A 24,727-nucleotide genomic window follows, 5' to 3' on the forward strand; every position below is an offset into this window, starting at 1 on the left:
TCACCTGGTCAGCTCATGTTCAGCATTTTTAATTGTAATTCATTTGTTCTTTGTTTATGCGAGGACACACATCAGTTGTTTGTTTGGTGTTTGAGAGGTTAGGTGACTCCCGAAACTTTTTATTTTATAGCTTTATAAAAGTTTTTTTTGTATTTATAGGTCTCTATGTTAATTAATGGTCCAGAAATGTGAGTCAGTATATTATGGTCTTGGTGCGTGTGAGAGAGTGTGTGAAAGTAAGATAGATAGAATGATAGATACCAGAGAGATAGATAGATACTACCAAAGTTTAAAAAAATAATAATTCCGTTTAGTCTATTTAACAGGTAAATTGGACTTAGTTAAGGAGATATAATGGTAAATAATCTCTTACAAAATATTAGATCCCACATAATTAGAAAATGCCTGCTTTCTGCTTCGGTGAATGGTGAACGGTGAATTCAGTTTAGATCAAAACTCCTGCCTGCACCGTATACCTCGAAGCTGTGCTCAGGCTCCCCAGCCTTTTTCTCTGCAAATGAGCGACAGGGTTTGGTTACAGTAGTATCAGAGCTGTGTTCATGTTACACAGCTTGACTATCCATCTACTTGAACAGCCCGGTCTACAGGATTGTCTTACTGCTGATCCTCAGCTCTTATTCGTTAATACTCATTAGATCTTGTGGACACTGTATATATAGTGTTTTATTTCCCGACATCCCAAGATCCGTTATCGTGCCTTGATCCGATTTTTAAAAAGCGACACGCGGTGATCATAAAATAATGCAAAGTGAAAACAAGTGATCATAAAATAATGCAAAGTGAAGTTCTCTCTTCTACACAGAGGAACTTACTTCTAAAGAGTTTTTGAACTTCCCTTCAACACACTAAATACACAGTCACAAATTAGCAAATATAAACCTGAGCATTTGAGGATCTATTGAAGGTTGTATTTTACTCCACTGCCACCCGGTTACCTCTGTTTTATCCTGGTGTCTTTGATGACTAATCCATTATCTTTTCCCTTGTGAACTTTGAATTATGAGTACGTTTCTGCTTCCTGTCTGGGGATGTGTAAAGCATGCGTAAAGTAAATCTTTAGTACGTCTTTCCAAATAAGAGCAACTTAATCACCAGGGATGTAAATATAGTAATGTGGCATGTTGTCAGCATTTAACTGAAAAAACAAATAAACACCAGTAATGTTCAGTGCTAAGCATTACTGAGTATAATAGTTTAAGGTAACTAATGAGTATTGTTCTTAACGTAATCCAGCCGCCTTTCTATTCTTGTTATTTTCATTGGATTTCTTTTAAAATACCTCACAGAACTACTCACCATGAGCACATGTAAACTACCGTTGTCAAAAGATGTAAACAAAATGAGAAATCTCTTTAATCTTTAGCTGGAGTAAAATCATCCATCCTTTCATCTTTCTTGTGTCATTTTTATTTCTTATTATGTCTAATTTTCTCTGTTCACTAATTTTATGTCTGTCTAGGTCAAACTGCATTTCCGATGTCCTCTAGTGGTGGTTCTCCTGGCCGCTTTGGGCGTGCCCGAAATGCACCTCACTATAACGATGAACCTCTAGGCTCATTACAGAAGAGTAATGGCCTTTCTAGTTTGCAACATCAGAGATCATCAGATTTGGCTCTGAGCTTAGACCCTCTGCCTCCTCCTCCTCTCCCTGACGAGCCTCCGATTGGGCCGGAGTCCGAACTTGGCGATAGTGAAAACGGTGAAAATCCATCAGTTGACCTCAAACCTGTCCACCGCTTTATTCCTGACTCCTGGAAGAACTTTTTTAGTGGAAGCAACAGAAGCAGCAATAGCTCAGCTCCTGTATCCAGTAATTTGAACACCACAACAAAGGGCATTAGATGCTCTCCACCTAATTCGCCTTCCGGCTCAGGGTCATATCATGATAAGTTCGGGGGCTCTGGAGGCAGCTACCATTCCCACAAAGAGCGTGAAGCTATGTTAGGAGAGAATCCAGACTCGATGGATGGTCGCACTGCACATACCACTGCACACACCACTCTGACTTACAGTGAAAGAGTTGAGGAATACCACCAGCGTTATGCCTACATGAAGTCCTGGTCAGGGCTGCTAAGAATTCTCGGTTGCATCGAGTTGCTTTTAGGGGCAGCTGTTTTTGCCTGTGTCTGTGCATACATTCACAAAGACAATGAGTGGTACAATATGTTTGGTTACTCGCAGCCCCAAATGTACGGCGGATATGGGGGTGCGTATGGCATGTATGGAGACACTTATTACACAGGGCCCAAGACACCTTTTATCCTTGTTGTGGCCGGCCTGGCATGGATAGTGACCGTGATCATACTGGTGATGGGCTTGACCATGTACTACCGTGCAATCCTTTTAGATTCAAACTGGTGGCCTCTTACAGAATTTGCGATCAACCTGGTGCTTGCTATACTTTACATGGCTGCTGGTATTGTGTATGTAAGGGACACGACGCGAGGCGGACTTTGCTATTACCCTGTCTTCAACAATGGCATCAACGCGGCTTTCTGCCGCGTTGAGGCTGGGCAAACGGCAGCTATCATTTTTCTCTTTGTGGCCATGCTGGTGTACCTGATAGGAGCTATTGTGTGCCTGAAACTATGGAGACACGAAGCTGCACGGCGCTACAAAGAGAAGTACGGCCATGAGGTGAGACTGTTGGCTAAATTACTGCATCTCTCTGGGGTACACTATTTGGTTTGTGAACACCTGACCATCACACGTAAATGTAGTTCTTTCCATACTGTTGCCACAAAGATGGAAGAATTCACTTGTAATATACTATAGCATTAGTATTCCATTCACTGGAGCCAAGAGGCCCAAACATGTTCTAGCAAGACAATGCACAAAGTATGTTCTATCAACACATGGTTTGCAAGCCTGCACTAAATCTTGACCTCAACTCCAATGATGAACACCTTTAGGATGAAGTGGCACACTGACAATGCACCACACCTCCTCAGCCAACATCACTGCCCCACCTCACTTATACTCCTGTGGCTGGATGAGCACAAATCCCCACAACCTCACTCCAAAATCTTGTGGAAAAGCTTCCCTGTAGAGTGGAGGTTATTATAACAACAAAGAGGAGATTCAATTTGGAGTGAGCACATGTAGGTGTAACTGGTCCACAATCCTTATAATATATATGGAGCCTCATTTAGAAAGACTGATTAAACTTTTCCCACCCAGAAGTCTATCTATAGCTGTCTATTACACGTGTAATACACAAATCTTACATTCTTTAGGATACAACATAGCTCATTTTATACACATGAGCAATTGAGGGTTAAGGGCCTTGATCAGGGGCCCAGCAGTGGCAGCTTGGCAGACCTGGGATTTGAACTAACAACCTTACAGTTTGTGGTCCAACACCGTAACCACTAGGCTACCACATCCCAACTAGCGCAAAAAATACTCAGGCATTGGAATCCTGGTACTAACAGCATCTAGTGAACTGCTGGTGTTTATATGATACAAAAGGCTATCTTCCAGTGGAATCTAATAATCTGGAAATCTCTATCTGTGATTTCTGTATAAATCTTTATCCATCTAACCATCCTCCTCACTGTGCACAACATTTGTAATTAAGTTTCATTCATTTGTTCAGTCACTTTTACTCATGTAGCACCATTATGACTAAACATTTGGTGCGGGCGCATCATATTTTCAGGTTTTTGAAACGTATACATTAAAAAACCCCAAAAAACCAGAATTCCTGAGTTTGTGGAAATCTACAGTACGTACAAAGAGACTGATGATTGTGGACTTCGACTGATCACATTCAGATGAATGCCAATTCATATACTGTATAGACTAAAATGTGAAGATTGTTAATTTGATACAGATTTAGTGTAAAACTCGTCAGTACACATACACAGTAATGTCTTCAAATGAGGAAGTCAGATTTCAGCCGTTCTTTGCATTTTAGTGACATCACCATAGTGCTTGTTTACAAGGTCACTAGTTGAAGAAGAAGCTAGAGCTTTACAGTTTATTGCTTGGCTTCCTGTGTAATCTTATCAGCACCTGTGATGTAGACTTTTATCCTCATTCTCATACATTCTCATGTTCTTCCTCAGATGCACACAGATTTCCCTGTGACTCAGTCTGTGGTAAGTCATACTTCCCTTCGATCTTCTGAGCATCATCTTTTCCTGGTGATCACCTAGAATCTTTTTGTTTCTTGTTTGAATTTTCCCTCTGGTAGGTAAGACCGAGGATCTCTGATCCTGTCCTGATCTCCTCTACTGCACCTGTTCAGACAGATGCTTCTGCACCTTCCAAGGCAAAAGTGGTTAAAGGACATATTCCACCTGGACACATTCCCAAACCTGTGATTGTTCCTGACTACTTATCGTGTGTACTTTTTACTTTGTACTCTAAATACGTGCGTACATGCCTGTGTGTGTGTTTGGATTTGAACTGTGTGTTTTTTGTTACTTTGCAGTAAATACCCAGCAATTCACACTGACGAAGAGCGGGACCAGTACAAAGCTGTCTTTAATGACCAGTACTCTGAGTATAAAGAGCTGCACACAGAGGTTCATGCAACACTGAAAAAGTTTGATGAGTTGGATAACATGATGCGCAACCTGCCTCGAAACGTATCCAGTCAGGAGGTATGTCGTTGTCTAATGTTTTTTTTTGTAAGAACACTTGAAGTAGATTTATATTTAATACAAATAACAAATGAGATGAAAAGCCCGAAATATTTTTCACCTGCTTGTTGCATACTTTGACATCCCAATTTAGCAGGACGTAATATATTTCCTCAAAAACAAAATGGACAAAAGGTTTCTGTTCCTAATCAGATAAGAGCTGTCAAAATGTCTGCAGTGAAATGCAAATTTCTCCTGTAAACATATGAAAACGCTATAACCTCTAAGTTGATGTATGTACAAAAGGAAAAAGCATATTCAGATATCCCAAGTGTCCCGGAAGTTCCGGGAGTCTCTCGCATATTGATAGCGGCTCCCTGATGCCCACAAATTAGTTAAAATCTCCCGGAATCTAGAGCGATCGAGCAAGAGCGAAGGGACTGTGCTCCAAACCTTGTAGCGTGCACGGCAGAGAGGGAGGGGGAGCGAGAGACCTAGCGTGTGTGTGCTAGTGGCGCGTGTGCCTCGTTAAGAGCATGTAAGACAGAGAGCATCCTGATTGGGCTGTTTCAGTAAGTCAACCAATCAATTGTCAGTGTGGACGGGCTTTTATCTCTTCTCCTGAACCGAATTAATCAGTGTATCTAGAGTGATCTACATATTTTAATATAATTAACAAGTAATTGGGTAACACTTTACAATAAGGTTCATTAGTCAACATTAGTTTACTACATTAGTTAACATGAACTAATAATGAACTGCACTTATAAAGCATTTATTTTATCTTTGTTAATGTTAATTTGAACATTTACTAATACATTATTCAAATCTTGTTAACATTACTTAATGCACTGTGAACTAACATGAACAAACCATAAACAGATGTATTTTTATTAACTAACTTTTTATTTTCTTTTGTGTGGGGGTGGGGGTGATGGATTCACGGGGGTTTGCTGTTTTCGGGAATACCTCCCAGAAAATACTTTTTTGAAGGTTGGGATGTCTGCATATTTCAGGTTTCAGGGCAGTGGTGGCTCAATCAGTTAAAGCTCTGGGTTGTGGTTGAGAAGGTCAGGGTTCAAGCCCAGGCACTGACAAGCTGCCACTGCTGGGTCATTGAGCAAACTTGCCCTGAGGATTCTGTATCACAGCTGACCCTGTGCTCTGACCCCAACCTGGGATATGCACAGAAAAGAATTTCCGTGTGCTATAATATGACAGATAAAGGCTTCTTCTTCTGAAATTTCACCAAAACACATCTTTTGACAAATTTCTTTATTTTAAAGAAATTATTCTTTATTTAACATTTTCTATATCTTCTGTATACACACACAAAAGCAAACTGAGACCAATGTATCTGTTCCTTCAGGAATACGACCGCATAAACCGAATCCTTCAGGCCTATCAGCAAAAGAAAAATGTAAGTTCAATGCATTTTTAGACACCAATCCTAATTCCTGTTCACTGTAGTGCGTTGTTGCAGTGTAGTGCCATTCGCTGGTCTGCGTAGGTTTTCTTCACAGAAGCATGAAAGAGGAAAGAGGGGTGGGAGGGAAAGGGCCAGGCTCAATTGTTTTTCCGGAAAGGAAATACCAGTTGATTCTTCACACAAAGGGGGGAATTTCTATTTTATCTTTATTTTTAATTCCTTAAATACAAACAACATATTAATGTGCATGGATGTCTAATGTACAAAAAAACAAAAACTATAAAAATAAAAAATAACTGAAACTGCATAAGCATTTATAAAATATTATATTGTATGATAATGTTTATAGACATCATGATCAGTGAATTGATGTGATATTCAACTGCATAAGCCATCGTTTGTTTAAAAGATACATTAACATTTCACTTGTTTTAAACCTACTTCTTTTTAATATGAATAATTAAAGTTAAAGAATCAATTTGAGTATGAATCCTAGCAAGTCCCCGTGTGTGGATCTTTGCAGTTTGCCTATGGATCGGTATGGATAATAAACTGTTTGTTTGTCTTGCTTTTATTTTATTTTTTTAAATAAAGGATCCTTCATTTCTTGAGAAAAAGGAGCGATGCGAATACCTCAAAAACAAACTCTCTCACATCAAGCATCGCATTCAAGAATACGATAAGGTCATGACATGGAATGATGGCTACAGATGAATGTTTTCCTGACTTCCTGACATTACATGCTGGAAAGGTCCTTCATTTCCTCGTAATACTGCACAAACCAGCCATAACAATATGAAATGAAAAATATGAAATGATGCAAGACTTCAGACAATTAAGCCAAAGGAAAGTCTGAACGTAATTTATGAATATTTGCATAAATGCAGTATTGAATGGGGGAAAATCCGTAGCTATGATATTAGGTCATTCATTTCCTCATTTTGGTTTTATTAGTCTCATCTTGTTTATAACTACTGTTTGATTTGTGATGTTCTTTAAAATAGTTTCCACACTGTGACTTGTTTGACTGTTAAATTCTGAAATATGTGTTGTTAATTTCCTATATAAAAAAAGCACTTATGTTTTTATATTCAAATGTTTTTGGTTATTGTCCAGGTATGTTCAGTTCCGAATACACAATATCGGTGTGTATACATATATAGACAGAGTGGATATACATTTATTTATGCACTGACTGACATTCATCACATTTCATACAAAAACGTTTTACTCTTTCTGTTCTGCAGGTTTTAATGTGGAATGTATTAACAGTATTTCCTAAAACTTTTTGTTCATTTAAAAAAAAGCAAACAAACTTAAGTGTATAGATTTAATTATTATTGCTTGTTTATAAAGCATATACAGTGGGGCAAAAAAGTATTTAGTCAGCCACCAATTGTGCAAGTTCTCCCATTTAAAAAGATGAGAGAGTCCTGTAATTTATCATAGGGTAGGTACACTATGAGAGACAGAATGAGGAAAAAAGAATCCAGAAAATCACACTGTCTGATTGATTTTTAAAGAATTTATTTGCAAATTATGCAAATAATTTATTTGAAAGTAAGTATTTGATAAGTATATCAATAACAAAAGTTCATCTCAATACTTTGTTATATACCCTTTGTTGGCAATGACAGAGGTCAAACGTTTTCTGTAAGTCTCCACAAGGTTTTTACACACTGTTGCTGGTAGTTTAGCACATTCCTCCATGCAGATCTCCTTTAGAGCAGTGATGTTTTGGGTCATCCAAATTCTCTCTAGCAAACTTCAGACATGCCCGGACATGTACTGGCTTAAGCAGGGGGATACATCTGGCACTGCAGGATTTGAGTCACTGGCAGCGTAGTGTGTTACTGATGGTCCCAGCTCTCTGCAGGTCATTCACTAGGTCCCCCCGTGTGCTTCTGGGATTTTTGCTCACCATGTGATCATTTTGACCCCATGGGGTAAGATCTTGCATGGAGCCCCAGATCGATGGAGATTATCAGTGGACTTGTATGTTTTCCATTTTCTAATAATTGCTCCCACAGTTGATTTCTTCACACCAAGCTGCTTACCTATTGCAGATTCAGTCTTCCCAGCCTAATGCAGGTCTACAATTTTGTTTCTGGTGTCCTTTGACAGCTCTTTGGTCTTGGCCATAGTGGAGTTTGGAGTCTGACTGTTTGAGGTTGTGGACAGGTGTCTTTTATACTGATAACGAGTTCAAACAGGTGCCATTAATATAGGTACCCAGTGGAAGACAGAAGAGACTCTTAAAGAAGTTATTACAGGTCTGTAAGAGCCAGAATTTTTTTGTAGGTGACCAAATACTTATTTTACCGAGGAATTTAACAATTAATTCATTAAAAATCCTACAATGTGATTTCCTGGATTCTTTCCCCCATTCTGTCTCTCATAGTTGAAGTGTACCTATGATGAAAATTACAGGCCTCTCTTATCTTTTTAAGTGGGAGAACTTGCACAATTGGTGGCTGACTAAATACTTTTTTGCCCTGCTGAATACAGAGACACTTTACTAGGAACTAAATGCATTACACTTTATTAGGAAAACCTGTACACCCACACATTCAGTTATCTGATCAGCAAACTCAAAAAATCTGACAGTCTTTTTCCTGTCTCAACTGTCCATTATCTGTGATTCTGTGACCATGCTAGTTTCAGATTCTTGTTTAGATTACATGAATAGACAGAAGGATTTGAGGCAGCCTTTATCTCCATGATGTTTGGAACAACCTAACTGCTGAGTTCCTTAAAAACTGTACAAGTGTACCTTGAAGAATACCAAATATACCAAATTTGCTTTGGATCTTCTGTCCATTTACTTTCCATATTGTTAATTGAAATAAACTATTAACACTTTTTATATTGGCATTCTTACTTTGCAGTGTATTTGATTAATCTGTTAAATAAGTATTTTACTTATTCATAACTGTGTAGTGATTATATATATATACCTCACAGGCCTGAAACTATATTTGTGTGGGGAATTTTTTCTTCTAACCTTTAACATGTTGTTTACTGATATTTACATGTCTGGCATTTAGCAGACACCCTTACCCAGAGTGACCCACATTTTTTTTTTTTCAATTTATACAACTGAGCAATTGAGGGTTAAGGGCCTTGCTCAAGGGCCCAGCAGTGGAACCTTGGTGTACCTGGGACTTTAACTCACAACCTTATGATCAGTAGTCCAACACCTTACCAGGGCTCTCAAGTGTCACACATTGAAAGTGACAGTCACGCATTTCGGTCTTTTGTCATGCTCTCCTGCCACACATTGTATTTTTCACACAGAAAAACTTACTATTTGTCATATATTTAATATGCCGCAGTGCCCAAAATGTATCTGTCTGCACCGCTGTCTCTATGAAACCTGGGCAGGAATCAAACGCGTCTCCCCTGGAGTTCTTAGTCGAGCCTGACACTTATCAGCCAATAAAAAAAAAAGAGGCTACACAATAGCCAATTAAAAAATAGCACTCTTGTATCCGGGTAAGATTTAACGCAACAACCAATGAAAAAAAGCATCACTTTGAGCACAGAGTAAGTCATGATCTCCTGTTGTAATGTTACAACTTGTTTGACACAAATAATGACATTTTGACTGCTGTTAGAGAAAGTTTCCCACATAATCAGCATCAGTTTTTCATGAGTGTCAGTAACAGATTTACAGCCGGTTCATTGACAACACCTGCTCAGAACAAGTAGTCTAGGCCAGTGCTTCTCAAACTGGGGGCCCTGAGATGGTGCCAGGGGGCCCCAGTTTTATGACATTTTATAAAATAATGAATTTATCATAAATTCTGTGTAATTAAATCTCAGACAAATAAGGTTACTAACCAACAGCACTACATTTTATAATTGAATATTGTAGCGTTTTGTACCAGTCATTTTAGATTTCATGTCCCAGGCACCCTAAATTTCAACATCTACTCCTCAATTAACCGATGAGCAACCCAGTTTTACACCCACACCTGGCTCCAGAATGTCTGGAGTCTCCACAAAGACCAGATAACCCCATGCGGCTCATTGGGGCCTGCAAACAGAACTCTCTCTCTCTCTCACACACTCACACTCACACACTCACACTCACACACACACACACACACACACACACACACACACCACAATGAGACATTCCGTTTACTAATAAAACCCAAGATAAGGTACTCTAAGGTTCTCATTCTTATAACCCTTTTTGTAATGTGTTTCTTCTTTTAAGGCTTGCCTGACTTAAAATCATTTGCTCCTTAATTTCCTGACAAGGGTGTATTTTATTCATGTGTCAGAAAACAACATTGTATTTTAACATCCGTTATACTCTATCATCATATCTTACTGATCATGGCATGTTAATGTATACCTGTTCTAATGCCGTATGACCCTTTAAGGTCTGATGTCAGAATGTATACGAAGCTATTGTTTTCTTTTTACTTCCCTAATGAAAGTGCATCTTGTTCATGTTTCATTTTTGTTTCTTTGCCTTTATCTTTGCCTTGATTAATGATCTATGTATGTAATGTACCGCTGCCTTCATACCGTCATTACCCTTCAAGTTTAGTATCCAAATGACCACAAAATTATCGGTTACTCATTTTTCAAGCACTGGTGTATTTTATTTGAGCACGAAAGGCGCCATACCATCTTAATACACCCTGGATCAAACTTTAAAGTCATCTAAAAGTTTGATAGCTAAACCACGCCCACAGACACCTGAAACAAAGGGAGTTTTTCCCTTCAAAATCCTGACCGAAGTATTGGTCATCGTCCCAAAGATGGGTGGAGTTCGTGACCTTTAAATTGTCACAAACACCACTAATCCGTGGTCAGACTTTCAGAACAGCTTCAAGACGACTCCAGCTTCCTTCAACGAAGTTCCAGCAAGCTTTACTTCCAAGAACGACAACTGCTCTGATCTTCAGGAGAACTTGGAAGAACGTCTGACCCCACCCTAACTGACTTTTCAGAGATTTCTCTGTTGCAACCGGACTCTTGTTCAGTAAGCCAATGCAAGTAACCGTTTCCTTTACCAACCAATTTAGATGCATAATTTTAAGTAGGAATCTTTCATTGAATCTTAAGGTGAATTTAAGTTTCTGTGATGATTTCCCAGTTAGGGTGTGATTAATTTTTGAGTCTAAGCTTGCCATTTCCTTTCCTTCCTTTCTCTCTTCTTCTTTCCAGTCTCTTCCTCCCTTTCCCCAATTTTAATTTCTTTTGTTTTATTTTATTTTTCATTTTTGTTTTCCCTATTTCTTTTGTTTGTTTGTGTAGTTAGTTTTATGTTGTGTTTGTCTCATTCATTAAATGTCATAAATTTGAGCCACAGGTGATTTGTCTCTGAGTCTCGCTCACAAATTAAGGTACCTGCAACATCGGGTCTGAACTACATGCTCTATTGAGTTAATTTAATTTAAATTACGGTATACAGTAAAAGGAAAGCGAATCTTTCTTGGCCGGGAAGATACCGCCTTCATAGAATTAATAAAGGTACGCGGCCTGTTCGCCGGACGAACAGACCAAATAAGCGTAACCTTAATTCCAGTACCGTTAATTTCAACTTAGGTTAAAATATTTAGAAGCCACTATAACACGTTATAGTTGCTTATAAATATATACCTTGCTTCGCGAGCCAAAATCGCTACATAAATGGTGGAGAATGCAGGCGTGTTGTTCAAACTTTGCTTTGTGAGCTAACTCGGTGTCAATTCATTTGTGTTGATTTACTGTGCGCTTGTGGTGAGATAGGTTGCAACGTAGACTCAGCTAGAGTGATCACTATTTGATTTTATTTTACTTTATTTCATTTTTATTTATGAGTCACGATTAATCGAAAAAAAGAAAAGAAAAGAAAAGAGAAGAATTAAACTGCAGTCATAATATTAAGAATCCCTCGTAAAGACGAAGAAATCTCTTTACTGCACATTTTAATATTATCAAGATCAGCTGTGGGGATGAAGAAATCTCCCCATAGTTCGATTAAAGATTGATTTGAGCGTGTTCCTCTTATCATCTTTTAAGGCCTTGTATTTGTATCGCTGTTGAAGTCATTGCGTGTTCCAATTTCGTTCAACTAGACGATAATACTCCTTTAGGTTTAACCATCAGAGTAGCTAACTGATGCGTGCCTTGTTGATTGATATGTAAAAGGAGTCCCAAACCTTGATCAAGTAACTAATAAGAACAGCGAAGAAACCCTGTTCTTTTGTTTATCTATTTATTTGGGGGGCAGCGAAGAAAACCTGACCCACCCACTGTGTGCCGTTGAGTAGCACAAACTGTTGAATTTGGGGAAAGGAGAAACCTTTCCTCAGTTGTTAAACTGTGATTTGAGTAGTGTAACTCTTATCAGCTAATTCTTAAGACCTAATCTTACATATCAACAGCGAAGGAAACCCTGTTGACTATATATACTTCTACTTTACCTTTATTATTAAGTTTCGTCCTCTCAATCTTACAATTTTATAGAGGTAGCGAATAAAGCCTGCTTCCTTAGTTTGAACCGGTCGAAATAAGGTCGCATGACACGTAGGGTCGAGACTAATGTTACCCCAAACGTTATCAATCACCCCCACTAGTGAAATGATTTAGGACACCACACTTCCAGATAAACACCAAGGGATAGGTTGTTAAGTAACTAGTACCTTTACAAGCACCCCCCACTCCTAACCCCTATATTCAGTGTGTGTGAACTAACTCTCTCTCTCTCTTTCTCTCTGCCACCTGGTTTTTGTGGTTTGTCCCTTCAATTTTATTTCATTTTTATTTTTGTATCTTCGTTTATTATTTTTTGTTATTCTTAAATTTTTTTTAATTATTTCCCTTTTTTATTATTATCAATTTTGGTTGTTTTTGTTTGGTCATGTTTTGTTTTATTACTATTAGTAGTCATTTTTTTTCTACTGAATTTCTATTTCGACGTTTTGTTATCTGCTTTTATTGTTTTTTATTATCATTATTATTTGCATCTCTCTTTTCTCCCTTCTCATTTATTTTCTTCCCACTTCCCCTCACTTATTTTAAATTAAACTTTAAACAGAGGGTGAAGCTAAATTTAAAATCCAGTTTCAGCTATTTAGTTTCAACTTTATAACTCTTCCCCGCCAGGCCTCGTCCTGCTCTATCACCTTTGTGTTGTGAGGTGATCTGTCTGTGTTCATTCTATTGAGTTGAGGCATAAGGTAAAGACCTAACTGGGAAATCATCACAGAAAAACTTAGCAATTTAAAGTAGCCAAATTTTTAGATTACCCATTAGGCAAATTGAGTGGACAGCACGTTCTCGCCTATTAGCATAGGCCACCAATATTGTAAGAACTTGCATTGGCCCTTGTCTCAGTCTCTTTTCGCCAGTGAGCCAGCATGTCCAGACTCTCCAGCCATGAGACACCCTGGGATCAGCTAGAGACCTGGTTGAACGCCATGACGGGTACCCTTCTATCCGAAACTGCTGCTGATATGCAACACCTGAGCCGGGAACAGCTTGATGACAACCTGAGTGCAGTGATGTCTCATAACCCAGCACAGGACTATAGCCACAAGGAGCTGGCCAAGATCTTCGGAGCACTGACCTACAACCTCATCGCCCGGGTAAAATGGATGAAGGAAAAAAATTCTCGTCTGCAGAGGAACCTGGCACAGGCTCACGACCAGCTAGACCCAGTCCAGGCAGAGACTCGGAGTCAACGAGAAACGGCAGATGAAGAGGACACAGAACTGCAGGAGGAAGAAAAAGGACTACAACAGGCCCTGACCGATCTCCATGCGGACCCAGCACGCAGAGAACAACAGGAAAAGGACACTCAGGAGGAACTCCGACAAGCCAAGGCCCTTTTGATAAGAGCAGAGACTGAACTTAAGGATAGAGTTGCCAAAGCTAAGGCATATGAAAGGCATCTACAAAGTGACCCTGAAAAGGAAATACCAAATGTGGAAGTTCCCTTAACCAGTGGACTCATACCCCCAAAACAAGAATCAACATTCCAAAAGGGGGGTGAGAAATCCCGACTCAAGAACTCCCCAGGGTGGGAGACTTTTCAAGAAACCCCGCTTTCCAGTCACAGTGTGGCCACTAAGGAATTGGACAAACTGGCTAGAAACATCCCTACTTTCATGCCAGACCCTGCAGGAGGCTATGACATACATGTCTACCTGCAAAACATCGACTTTCATTTACAGACCGTAGCTAACGTCACTACACGAGACCAACTCTACCTCCTCAGGACCACCTCCAGCCGCAAGGTGCGGGGCGTCCTGGATCGGCAACCAGACAAGATCAAAAAGGATTACCAGAAGCTTCGAGACAGCCGAAAAGCCTATGCCAAGCAAAGGGGGGAGGCAAATAATCGACATCACCCCAGTCGACACGGCCCTCCAAGCATTGTCCCGGCTGCCAATCCCGACCACCACGATTCACCTGCCTTTGACCATCATAATCTACCTACCAGCCGACCTTCATAACTGTTGGATGACGAAGTTTCCCTTCATCAGAAAATTCGGCACCCAAAAGGGGGGATATGTAGCGTTTTGTACCAGTCATTTTAGATTTCATGTCCCAGGCACCCTAAATTTCAACATCTACTCCTCAATTAACCGATGAGCAACCCAGTTTTACACCCACACCTGGCTCCAGAATGTCTGGAGTCTCCACAAAGACCAGATAACCCCATGCGGCTCATTGGGGCCTGCAAACAGAACTCTCTCTCACACACACACACACACACACACACACACACACACACACACACACACACACACACACACACACACACAACACAATGAGACATTCCGTTTACTAATAAAACCCAAGATAAGGTACTCTAAGGTTCTCATTCTTATAACCCTTTTTGTAATGTGTTTCTTCTTTTAAGGCTTGCCTGACTTAAAATTATTTGCTCCTTAATTTCCTGACAAGGGTGTATTTTATTCATGTGTCAGAAAACAACATTGTATTTTAACATCCGTTATACTCTATCATCATATCTTACTGATCATGGCATGTTAATGTATACCTGTTCTAATGCCGTATGTCCCTTTAAGGTCTGATGTCAGAATGTATACGAAGCTATCGTTTTCTTTTTACTTCCCTAATGAAAGTGCATCTTGTTCATGTTTCATTTTTGTTTCTTTGCCTTTATCTTTGCCTTGATTAATGATCTATGTATGTAATGTACCGCTGCCTTCATACCGTCATTACCCTTCAAGTTTAGTATCCAAATGACCACAAAATTATCGGTTACTCATTTTTCAAGCACTGGTGTATTTTATTTGAGCACGAAAAGCACCATACCATCTTAATACACCCTGGATCAAACTTTAAAGTCATCTAAAAGTTTGATAGCTAAACCACGCCCACAGACACCTGAAACAAAGGGAGTTTTTCCCTTCAAAATCCTGACCGAAGTATTGGTCATCTTCCCAAAGATGGGTGGAGTTTGTGACCTTTAAATTGTCACAAACACCACTAATCCGTGGTCAGACTTTCAGAACAGCTTCAAGACGACTCCAGCTTCCTTCAACGAAGTTCCAGCAAGCTTTACTTCCAAGAACGACAACTGCTCTGATCTTCAGGAGAACTTGGAAGAACGTCTGACCCCACCCTAACTGACTTTTCAGAGATTTCTCTGTTGCATCCGGACTCTTGTTCAGTAAGCCAATGCAAGTAACCTTTTCCTTTACCAACCAATTTAGATGCATAATTTTAAGTAGGAATCTTTCATTGAATCTTAAGGTGAATTTAAGTTTCTGTGATGATTTCCCAGTTAGGGTGTGATTAATTTTTGAGTCTAAGCTTGCCATTTCCTTTCCTTCCTTTCTCTCTTCTTCTTTCCAGTCTCTTCCTCCCTTTCCCCAATTTTAATTTCTTTTGTTTTATTTTATTTTTCATTTTCGTTTTCCCTATTTCTTTTGTTTGTTTGTGTAGTTAGTTTTATGTTGTGTTGGTCTCATTCATTAAATGTCATAAATTTGAGCCACAGGTGATTTGTCTCTGAGTCTCGCTCACAAATTAAGGTACCTGCAACATCGGGTCTGAACTACATGCTCTATTGAGTTAATTTAATTTAAATTACGGTATACAGTAAAAGGAAAGCGAATCTTTCTTGGCCGGGAAGATACCGCCTTCATAGAATTAATAAAGGTACGCGGCCTGTTCGCCGGACGAACAGACCAAATAAGCGTAACCTTAATTCCAGTACCGTTAATTTCAACTTAGGTTAAAATATTTAGAAGCCACTATAACACGTTATAGTTACTTATAAATATTTACCTTTCTTCGCGAGCCAAAATCGCTACGATATGTTTTGTTTAATGAAAATATTAAGTTTTCGAATGTTTTATGTCATAAATATGGGGGGGGGGGGGTAGAGGGCACCCCCATTGCTGTGTTTGGGTGAAGGGTTGGAGATGTCACTCTTGCCTGTATTCAAAACTTGAGAGCCCTGCCTTAACCCCAGTAGGCTACCACAGATTATATATATATATATATATATATATATATACTGTATAAAGGCTTATATGTTGCTGACAAATAAAGGCTCTTTTATACGACAGTTTGGAGTATACTGCTATCTGTTAATTTGAGCAGGTTTGTTATGACTACAAGTCTGGTGGACTTGGTCAGACTGCTTGACATTCTACATCTAGTTTGACAGCCTGAGGGTTTGAGGGAACAGTGTATATATTATATTATATTATATTATATTATATTATATAAGTAAAGTAACAAAACCCATAGATAAGCAGTTGTTACCCTATTCTGTGTGAATCAGTACATTCAGCATTCTGAAATAGAGTAGTATAGAAATGTAGCTGCAACCTTCCTTGTTGCTGGTTTAGTGCTATAAAGGCTACAAGGGTTTGTTGTTATATATATATATATATATATATATATATATATATATATATATATATATATATATATATATATATATATATATATATATATATATATCACCTCAGACAAGGAAAAGCACCTTTGTTTCTGATTCTGACATTGTAGTATATTTACTACAATATTTACAACTTATTTATAACTTATACATAACCTCGGGTTTAAATATATTATATATTTAAATAGTTCCGAGATTACTTTCTTCCTTTTATTTTTGTGTACTTTTTTTTTATAAATATGATATTAAAATGAATAAATAAAAATAATAAAAGCCTAACCTAGGTTTATGTTTAAGTCATTTTGATAAAAGTGCTAGTGTTCATGACAAGTGTTTCCTTCCATCTTGAGTTCAGCTAAAAATCTCTCACCTGTTGTTGTCACCGCTCGTGGTTAAAAGAGCCAATCCAACACGCCCTACGGCTTGTGTTGTCATTCCAGGCTGTGTGTGGGCGGAGCTTAGGTTACCTTCACAGCGGTGCGAAAGCTATCAGTGAGTTGCCTATTAGCGTGAGGAGGAGCGTTCAGTAAACAACAGGTGAGTTTCCTTTATCTTTATACCAACATTGTTATTGGTGTTTCAGCTCATATTCTGTACGTTATGCTCTAAAATATTCTTATTTGTGTGCGTCCCAGAGGCTTTAGGCTTCAAAAACATGAGTATTAAACACGTTTTTAGCCTTCAATGGAAGATTTATTTGTTGTTGTTTTTTTCCGGGTCTGTTTGGGTTACAATTTATAACGAACATACTTCTAGTTTACTTTAGTTAATGAAATCACAGAAGTAGTCGAGATTGAATTGAATCCAATTTTTACAGTTTTCTATTTTACTGCAGAGTAAACAATGTCTTTCAAGCCGAATGGGAGTCCACCTCCCTATGAGTCCGATCATGAATAGTAAGTGCATATAACTTTTAACATACTTGGTTTACACCCAGGGATTTATTTATTTATTTAGATTTTGTTGTTTTCTTAAATACCTGATTTTTGATGTTGTGCGTTTAATAGTTTCTGGTTTAGGCCTTTTGTGTTAAATCCAATGAATACATTGAAGTGACTCTTTGTTTCTTAAAACAATGTTCAATTTCACCACCCACAGTGACATTGTACCACAACCTGCACACTCCTATTATGCGGATGATGAGATCCAACACTACTATCGGTGGAACTCGCCACCAGGTATCATCAAAATCATGTCGGTCATCTGCATCTTCATGTCTGTTGGGGTTTTTGCATGTGTGGCGTCCACTTTAGCCTGGGACACCTCTGGAAGTGTGACAGGATTTTCAGGCGCCTACGGTGGAGGCTACAGTGGAGGCTACGGTGGAGGCTACGGTGGAGGCTATGCTGGAAACTACGGTGGAGGCACTTCCTTCGGTGGAGGTTTTGGGGGTGGACAATTTGCCTATGGCATTTTGGGCTCACAAAATGATCCGAGACAAGCAAAGGCATTTATGATTACAATGGCCATCATTACCTTTCTAAGTGTGATGGCCATCTTTGTCATGCTCGTCTCCCATCAGCACTGGGCACAAAGCCGGAAGTTCTTCCTGATTGTCATCATTGTTACAGCCATCCTTGCTCTGTTCATGCTTGTGGCCACAATAGTTTACTTGGTTGCAATAAACCCCATGGCACAAGCCTCAGGCTCCGTGCAGTATTACCAGGTTCAGTCCCTGTGTGCCCAGTACCAGGGTTATCAGCCTACAGAGCTCATGGTCAACCAGTACCTGTATCATTACTGTGTGGTGGATCCACAGGAGGTGAGCATGTTGCTTGGCTGTAGTTTCTCTTTGAAACTAATTAAACTAAAACAGCTTATTGTTTTAGATTGTGTAACTGAATATTTTGAACCAATTTTGCCAGAATCAATATTTTTTTTTACAGTACTAATATTCACATTTGCTTTAAATTTGACCTCCACTTTTGCAGGCTGTTGCTATTGTTTTTGGCTTCCTGATCCTCGCTTGCCTTATTATCATCATGGTTTTTGCCATTAAGACACGCCAGAAGATTAACGCTTACGGGAAAGGGAATATCCTGTGGCACAAGGAGAAACCTGTTGAAGAGCTTAACCCACCTCAAGATGTAGAGGATTGGGTAATGTTTTTTTTTTTTCCAAAGAAAAACTATCTTGATAACAGAAAAATCTTTAATTGTATTTGTTTTTTAAATCGTCATATGGTTTTTACTGTTAGATGTTTTTTAAATCTACTTGTAATTCAAGACATTCTTAGGTACAGTTGAATTGGTTAGAAATAAAACAGTCTATTCTTGTCTGTTGTCTGAGAGTAGGAGGTCGCTTTAGTTTCTGTATCTTTTTTTAACACACTGAATTCAGTGTCAGCAGCTGAGGTAATTTCATTTGCTCTTAGCTAACATGGTGCAGGTGGAAAGACTGGTTTGTCTGTAAAGTAGATGGTGGGGGAAGGGAAATGTCAGACCTGGTTTCTGGGTGTGGTTTGTACAACCAGTTTCACCGTGATGCTTTCTGGAACATGCTGAGAGATACAAGTTACTTAGTCACTAAAGCAACTCATTTATTTCTTTTTGAAGTGTTTCTGTGAGCTGATTGTTAAAAGAAATATTTAAAGGTTTAATATGACTCATTTTGCATGAGTATTTCAATATTATATAACAAGTGTGTTAGTGTGTGTCTGTGCATATGGATGCGTGCTTGGATGTGTGGGGGTGCACATGTGCATGCTTCAGGTGCCTTTTGTATATAGGCGAGTCCCAACTTGTATTTTACAGCACTGGCACAAAACCAAATATTCCAGGATTTTTATCTTCATTTTGATGTGTATAGAAGTCAATTCAAAGAAACCTTTCTGTTGTGTCTCTCTTTCTCCAGGTAAATAATGTTAACGGTGATGTAGACCTAGTAAATAGTGATTTTCCTCAGAAGTTTAGAGGTTCAATGGAATACCTGGATGACAACAGTACAAACTATGACAAACCTCCTGTCAGTGAAAGCATTGTGTAAGTATATTTCTTTCATATCTCCTGTTGTGGTTGCTTTTGTGCATGTCTCTGGTGGCTTATTTGTATGCACTTTAACAAAGAAATTAAATGAGGTGGCCGTATATCTCTGCCGTTTAGTTGCATAAATGAACAGCATTATGATGGATTGTGATTTTATTTGTATTTTTTTCTGTTTTCTTTTGTAGTTTTATTTTTTTAGGTTATTATATAGTACATAACGAATAAAAAAGCAGAGCAAATGAGAGTGACACCTCTCGCTCCCTCTCTGAGATTCTGTGGTTCTTCTGTTTTTTACATGTCTCATTAAGCCTCACTTGTTCCCTTCACTGTTTACGTATTATTAGCGAGAAATGAATTTCGACTTGCTCTCAATGCCCACTTAATTAGAAACACTTGCACATCCACCGGTTTATCTAATCAGCCAATCATTTAGCAGCAGCACAATACAGAAAATCAGGTCAAGAGCTTCAAATACTGTAACTCGTTTAGTCATTCTTAACAATCACATGGAGCAGAAAAGCATCTCGAGACACATCAGGTTCCACTGAGTCTGAAACTGTCATGGGTAGTTTACAAAAAAAAGTACCTCAGATGCCATAGCTGACGGGGTGGAAGTTGACATGGTTTGATGTGTTGTGTGTTTTGAGATGCTTTTCTGCTCACCGTGGTTATAAAGATTGCTTATTCCTGTCTTCTCCAACCAGTCATTATCGTCCAATTGCTCTTATCCACAAGGTGTATCACCCTGTAGATCTTCTTCTCACACTGTGTAAAGACAGTTGTGTGTGAAAATCCCAGGAATTCAGCAGTATCTTAAATACTCAAACTGGCACCAACAATCGTACCAGTTTACAGAGATCACATTTGGACTGAAGCTCTCAATCTGCATCTGCATGAAAGTATCCATTGTGCTCCTGCTACATGATTGTTTGATTGGATAACCACATAAATCAGCAAGTGTACACGTGTTCCTGGTAAATTGAATGTTTGTCAAATCATGAATAGTTCTCTTCTTGTATTTGTAAGTATTTTTGGTGAAATTAAGTAAATGCATGTAGTAGGTTGTTGTAGAGAAATCTTGTCAATCTTCGCAAGATTATGACCAATTATATACTGTTTTAATACAGTGTACAATGGAGCTAAGCAAAAATGTTACAAATCTCAGTCAAATCACTACCTTGAGCTTACAGTATATCCCATTTTCAGCTATAGTATGTGGTATAAAAGCTACAGTAAATTGTATTTTGTGTGTGCTTCAGTGGTGTGGAGCACAATATTCCAGTTCAGAATTCAGCTCCTTACTACAGCAGTTCAGAAGTGGGCAGCTCGGCAAGCAAGCCTAAGAAAAAGCGTGCAGGACGCCCCCGTCGTACTGATGGTAAAGACTACGACACGGACTATGCATCTTCTGGAGACGAACTTGATGACCATGATTTCTCCAAGTAAGCTAGCTTTATTGCACTAAGGCTGCTATAAACAGGGCACGGGCACTTTGAGGCCAGGGAAATCAACCAAACTGAGGCCACTGTGTGCTGCTTTTTAGATCCAAGTCCTGTCTCTGCCTCCCAATGCAATTATTTAACATGCCTTTTTCCCTCAGCATTTTAAAGCTTGCTTCCTTAAGATGGGGTCTGCTGTTCACTAGATTTTTCAGTCATATTAGGACATGAAGGAAGTTTCTTAATCTAAAACTCGGTAACTTAAAAATTTAGCATTGGGTTATTTAAGCTTTAATAATTTAGCTTGAACTTGCTTGGGAACAGTATGTTAGTACGTTTTACTGCTAGTTAAATACTTTGTATCTAAAAACTTTGATTCTTCACCGAGTGCTTAGTTATACAGTGTATACTGTATGGTCAAATCACACCTGACTATACTGTTATAGAATTAAGATTCTCTCTGCTGCAATAATAATCTCCACTCTTCTGGGAGGATGTGCCATTCGATTTTGTAGTGTGGTTGTGAGGATATTTGCTCATTCAGCCACAAGGGTATTCGTTGGTTTTGCCTTTGTCTCTTAATAATAAAAGGAGGTTTCAGAATCAGAAAAAAAAAACTTCTCTACCAAATTATCTGATCCATTCTCTCGGTCACCTTTCGCTCTGAAGCTTTTTGGAGGGGATTTTCAGCTAGAATTACAATCTAGATGTGTACTAGATTCTTTGAACATGGAACCATTTGGTTGAACCCACCCATGTGATTGACGAGCATTTCTTATTGCCCAGATGTGCCTTGTAAGACCAATTGATAATTTAAATAATTAATAGTTCTAAATGTCTGTGCTTGGTTCGAACTCAGGGTTTCACCTGTGAATACTATGTTGTTTTGTTAAAGATAAACTGGCTAAAGCCTAGAGAGCTGTCTGTGAGACATAACCAATACAAGCAGTTAGAATGTCCTGAAAAAGAACAAAACTACTACTTTGTCTTTTCCTACACTTTTAGAAGGGACTATATTGTAACTGCTATACTGCTTTGCTATTCTGAGCTCGTGCTCGTAATCAGTTTCAGAAAAGATTGCATGACCGTGTTTGCAGTAAATTCCACTGTCACACATCACCATGTGACTTTGCGTGTGCACAAACAGGTAACAATATATCAAGTTGATTCTTGCTTTCCCTGGCAGTTAGCCAAGGTTTAAAAAAAAAGTTATATAACTAAACGGTTATTATAACAAAACTGATACACGTTAGTAAAGAAAAGAGGCTCCTGCCTGCAGAAAAAACCTTGAAGAGGTCACGCTTTGTCAATAGGTCATTTTCTTTTTCCTTGAAATGCCTTAGTTCTGTGACGATTTAAGCAGCTTTGTGTCTTTACGTAGCACCAGCATCAGGAGGAACAGTGTTTCATTTTACTGTGTACTGCATCAACTACATACGGTCGAAATTCCAATAAAAGCCTATTGACTTGAGGTCATAAAACAATTTGTGTGCACCAGTATTTATAGTACTATTGAAATGGCTGTAAACATGGCATAAGGATTCTTGTATAATTAAATCCCTGAAGATCTCCTTCTGAACTGCTTGAGCAGCTTTGTAGGTAACTGAACTATAACTCTCACAACCAGCTCAACAAATTTGAAGCTAGTTTTTTGTTAGTTTGATGTTGATTATAATCTTTCTATAATAAAACATTAATGCTAACTTCCCATGATGACTAAAGGTCAAGACATTTAAAAATATCTTTCCCTCTCTGATAAAGCCCTCGCTGGTTAATAAGACACTAAAAGATGTTAAACGCAACCAAACAATCGATTAAGAACGAGTCGAGGGAGAAATAAATCACCAGATGTCACAGTGACGAATAGGATTTCCCCCAAGGGGAAATACTGAAGGGAAGTTGGCATGGGTTGGTTAAGAATAATGATGAAACTCGAACCTGGTTCTAGGATCCTCTTGTACTGGCGGTATTTGCTACATAAAAAAAAATTAGGGCAAAGCTGTAACACAAAGATTTCCTTTTCCATTTCTTTGGATTTTGACTTGTTTATTTCTGTTGGCTCAGTGAATTCCCCCCCATTGCTGATGACGATGAAAGGGAGAATTATAAGCACATATTTGACCAAGATCACCAAGAGTACAAGAATCTGCAGGCCGAGCTGGATGAAATTAACAAGCGGCTTGCCGAGGTCGACCGCGAGCTTGACGAGCATCAGGAAGGATCTCAGCAGTACCAGGTAAATATCCGTACTACATTAAGAATGATAGGAATTTCCTCAGTTACACATGTCCAATATTAAAAAGTTATGAAGCTAATAGGAATGAAGCTAATACAGTCATTGCTGTTGGGCATTTTAATGCAAGGAGTGTTATAAAAAATAAGGATACTTGTTTTCTGACCTGTTCTATTATACTGAAACAGGAGGCCATGGAGGAGTACAATGCGCTGAAGGACAAAAAGCGGGTAAGAGTTCAAACATTTGAGAAATGCTAGTCCTGTTTGGTTTGTTTTTTTCAATGAAACAATTAATGGATGGGATGATAATTTTGATGATAAACAGAGACTTGAATGCTAGAACTGTAGATTAATTTGCCATCTTTATTTACGTCTTTAATTCAAGAGCGTTGATTACCGGAGGAAGAAGAAGAAATGCAAGGACCTGAAGGCGAAGCTGAGCCACATCAAGCGGATGGTCAGTGATTACAACAGTAGAAGGTAAAAGAGACTCTGAAGAATCAATCCAGACTTCCCACAGCATCCGTCTGCTGTCTGGCATCTAAACATGAAGTATGGGAGACGATCGCTCTTACTAGATAGCACGGAATTCAAGAGGATTTTCCATAAGCTTTTTTTTTTTTTTTTTTTTTTAAACCTGAATTCTATGATAAACTCAGCTGTCTAATGATTTTTAGCTCTTGTTTGTTTGTAGTGGTGAAGAATTTAAGAGCCATGTATCACCTTTTTTTTTACCTGGTCATGTAAGCGGTACCAACTTCCCCTAAGTTATTTATACATTATTATCTGTCTGTTTTATTTTTTTATTTTTTCCTTTGGGTGAAAACGGCCACAACGGCTTTGTGTTGTCATGGGACTGTAAGGGTGGTAACATCATATCATTGTATGTAAAATGTTTTTATCTGTAAATATACAATTGATCAGTTTGCTGATTTTACTCTTTTATTTTTTATTTTTTTAAAGATAAATAAACACTTTAAACAAATTGGATTTTACAGAATTTTTACATCGAAAATAAATGTTTAACATTTTTTGCAGAAATACAGCTTGAGTTTCTCATTGTTTCACTCTGACACAATGTTACCAAAAGTGCAACATGTCCGTGTGCGCGTCCGTGTGCGCGCCCGTGTGCGCGGCCG

At 38.6% G+C, this 24,727-nt stretch overlaps 1 protein-coding gene across 1 annotated transcript; it reads left to right on the top strand.

Annotated features, from left to right (window-relative positions):
- LOC113638413 lies at positions 1-24,631 on the top strand. Its single transcript, XM_047805107.1, has 16 exons — positions 1-97; positions 1,481-2,658; positions 4,092-4,124; positions 4,220-4,368; positions 4,460-4,631; positions 5,980-6,030; positions 6,634-6,750; positions 13,443-14,378; positions 17,774-17,826; positions 18,029-18,692; positions 18,862-19,029; positions 19,784-19,911; positions 21,174-21,356; positions 23,418-23,589; positions 23,775-23,816; positions 23,974-24,631. Exons 1-16 carry the CDS (start codon positions 16-18, stop codon positions 24,070-24,072), a joined length of 4,227 nt encoding a protein of 1,408 aa, XP_047661063.1. The 5' UTR covers positions 1-15; the 3' UTR covers positions 24,073-24,631.
- The last annotated feature ends 96 nt before the right edge of the window (positions 24,632-24,727 follow it).

Source organism: Tachysurus fulvidraco, chromosome 20 (assembly GCF_022655615.1).
Source record: "Tachysurus fulvidraco isolate hzauxx_2018 chromosome 20, HZAU_PFXX_2.0, whole genome shotgun sequence".
Taxonomy (NCBI): Eukaryota; Metazoa; Chordata; class Actinopteri; order Siluriformes; family Bagridae; genus Tachysurus; species Tachysurus fulvidraco.

Coding starts and splice junctions, on each gene's coding strand:
- LOC113638413 (XM_047805107.1), top strand. CDS start 16: ATGTTCAGCATTTTTAATTGTAATTCATTTGTTCTTTGTTTATGCGAG. Junction 4,369..4,459: donor ATTGTTCCTGACTACTTATC/GTGTGTACTTTT, acceptor GTTACTTTGCAG/TAAATACCCAGCAATTCACA. Junction 21,357..23,417: donor GATGACCATGATTTCTCCAA/GTAAGCTAGCTT, acceptor CTGTTGGCTCAG/TGAATTCCCCCCCATTGCTG.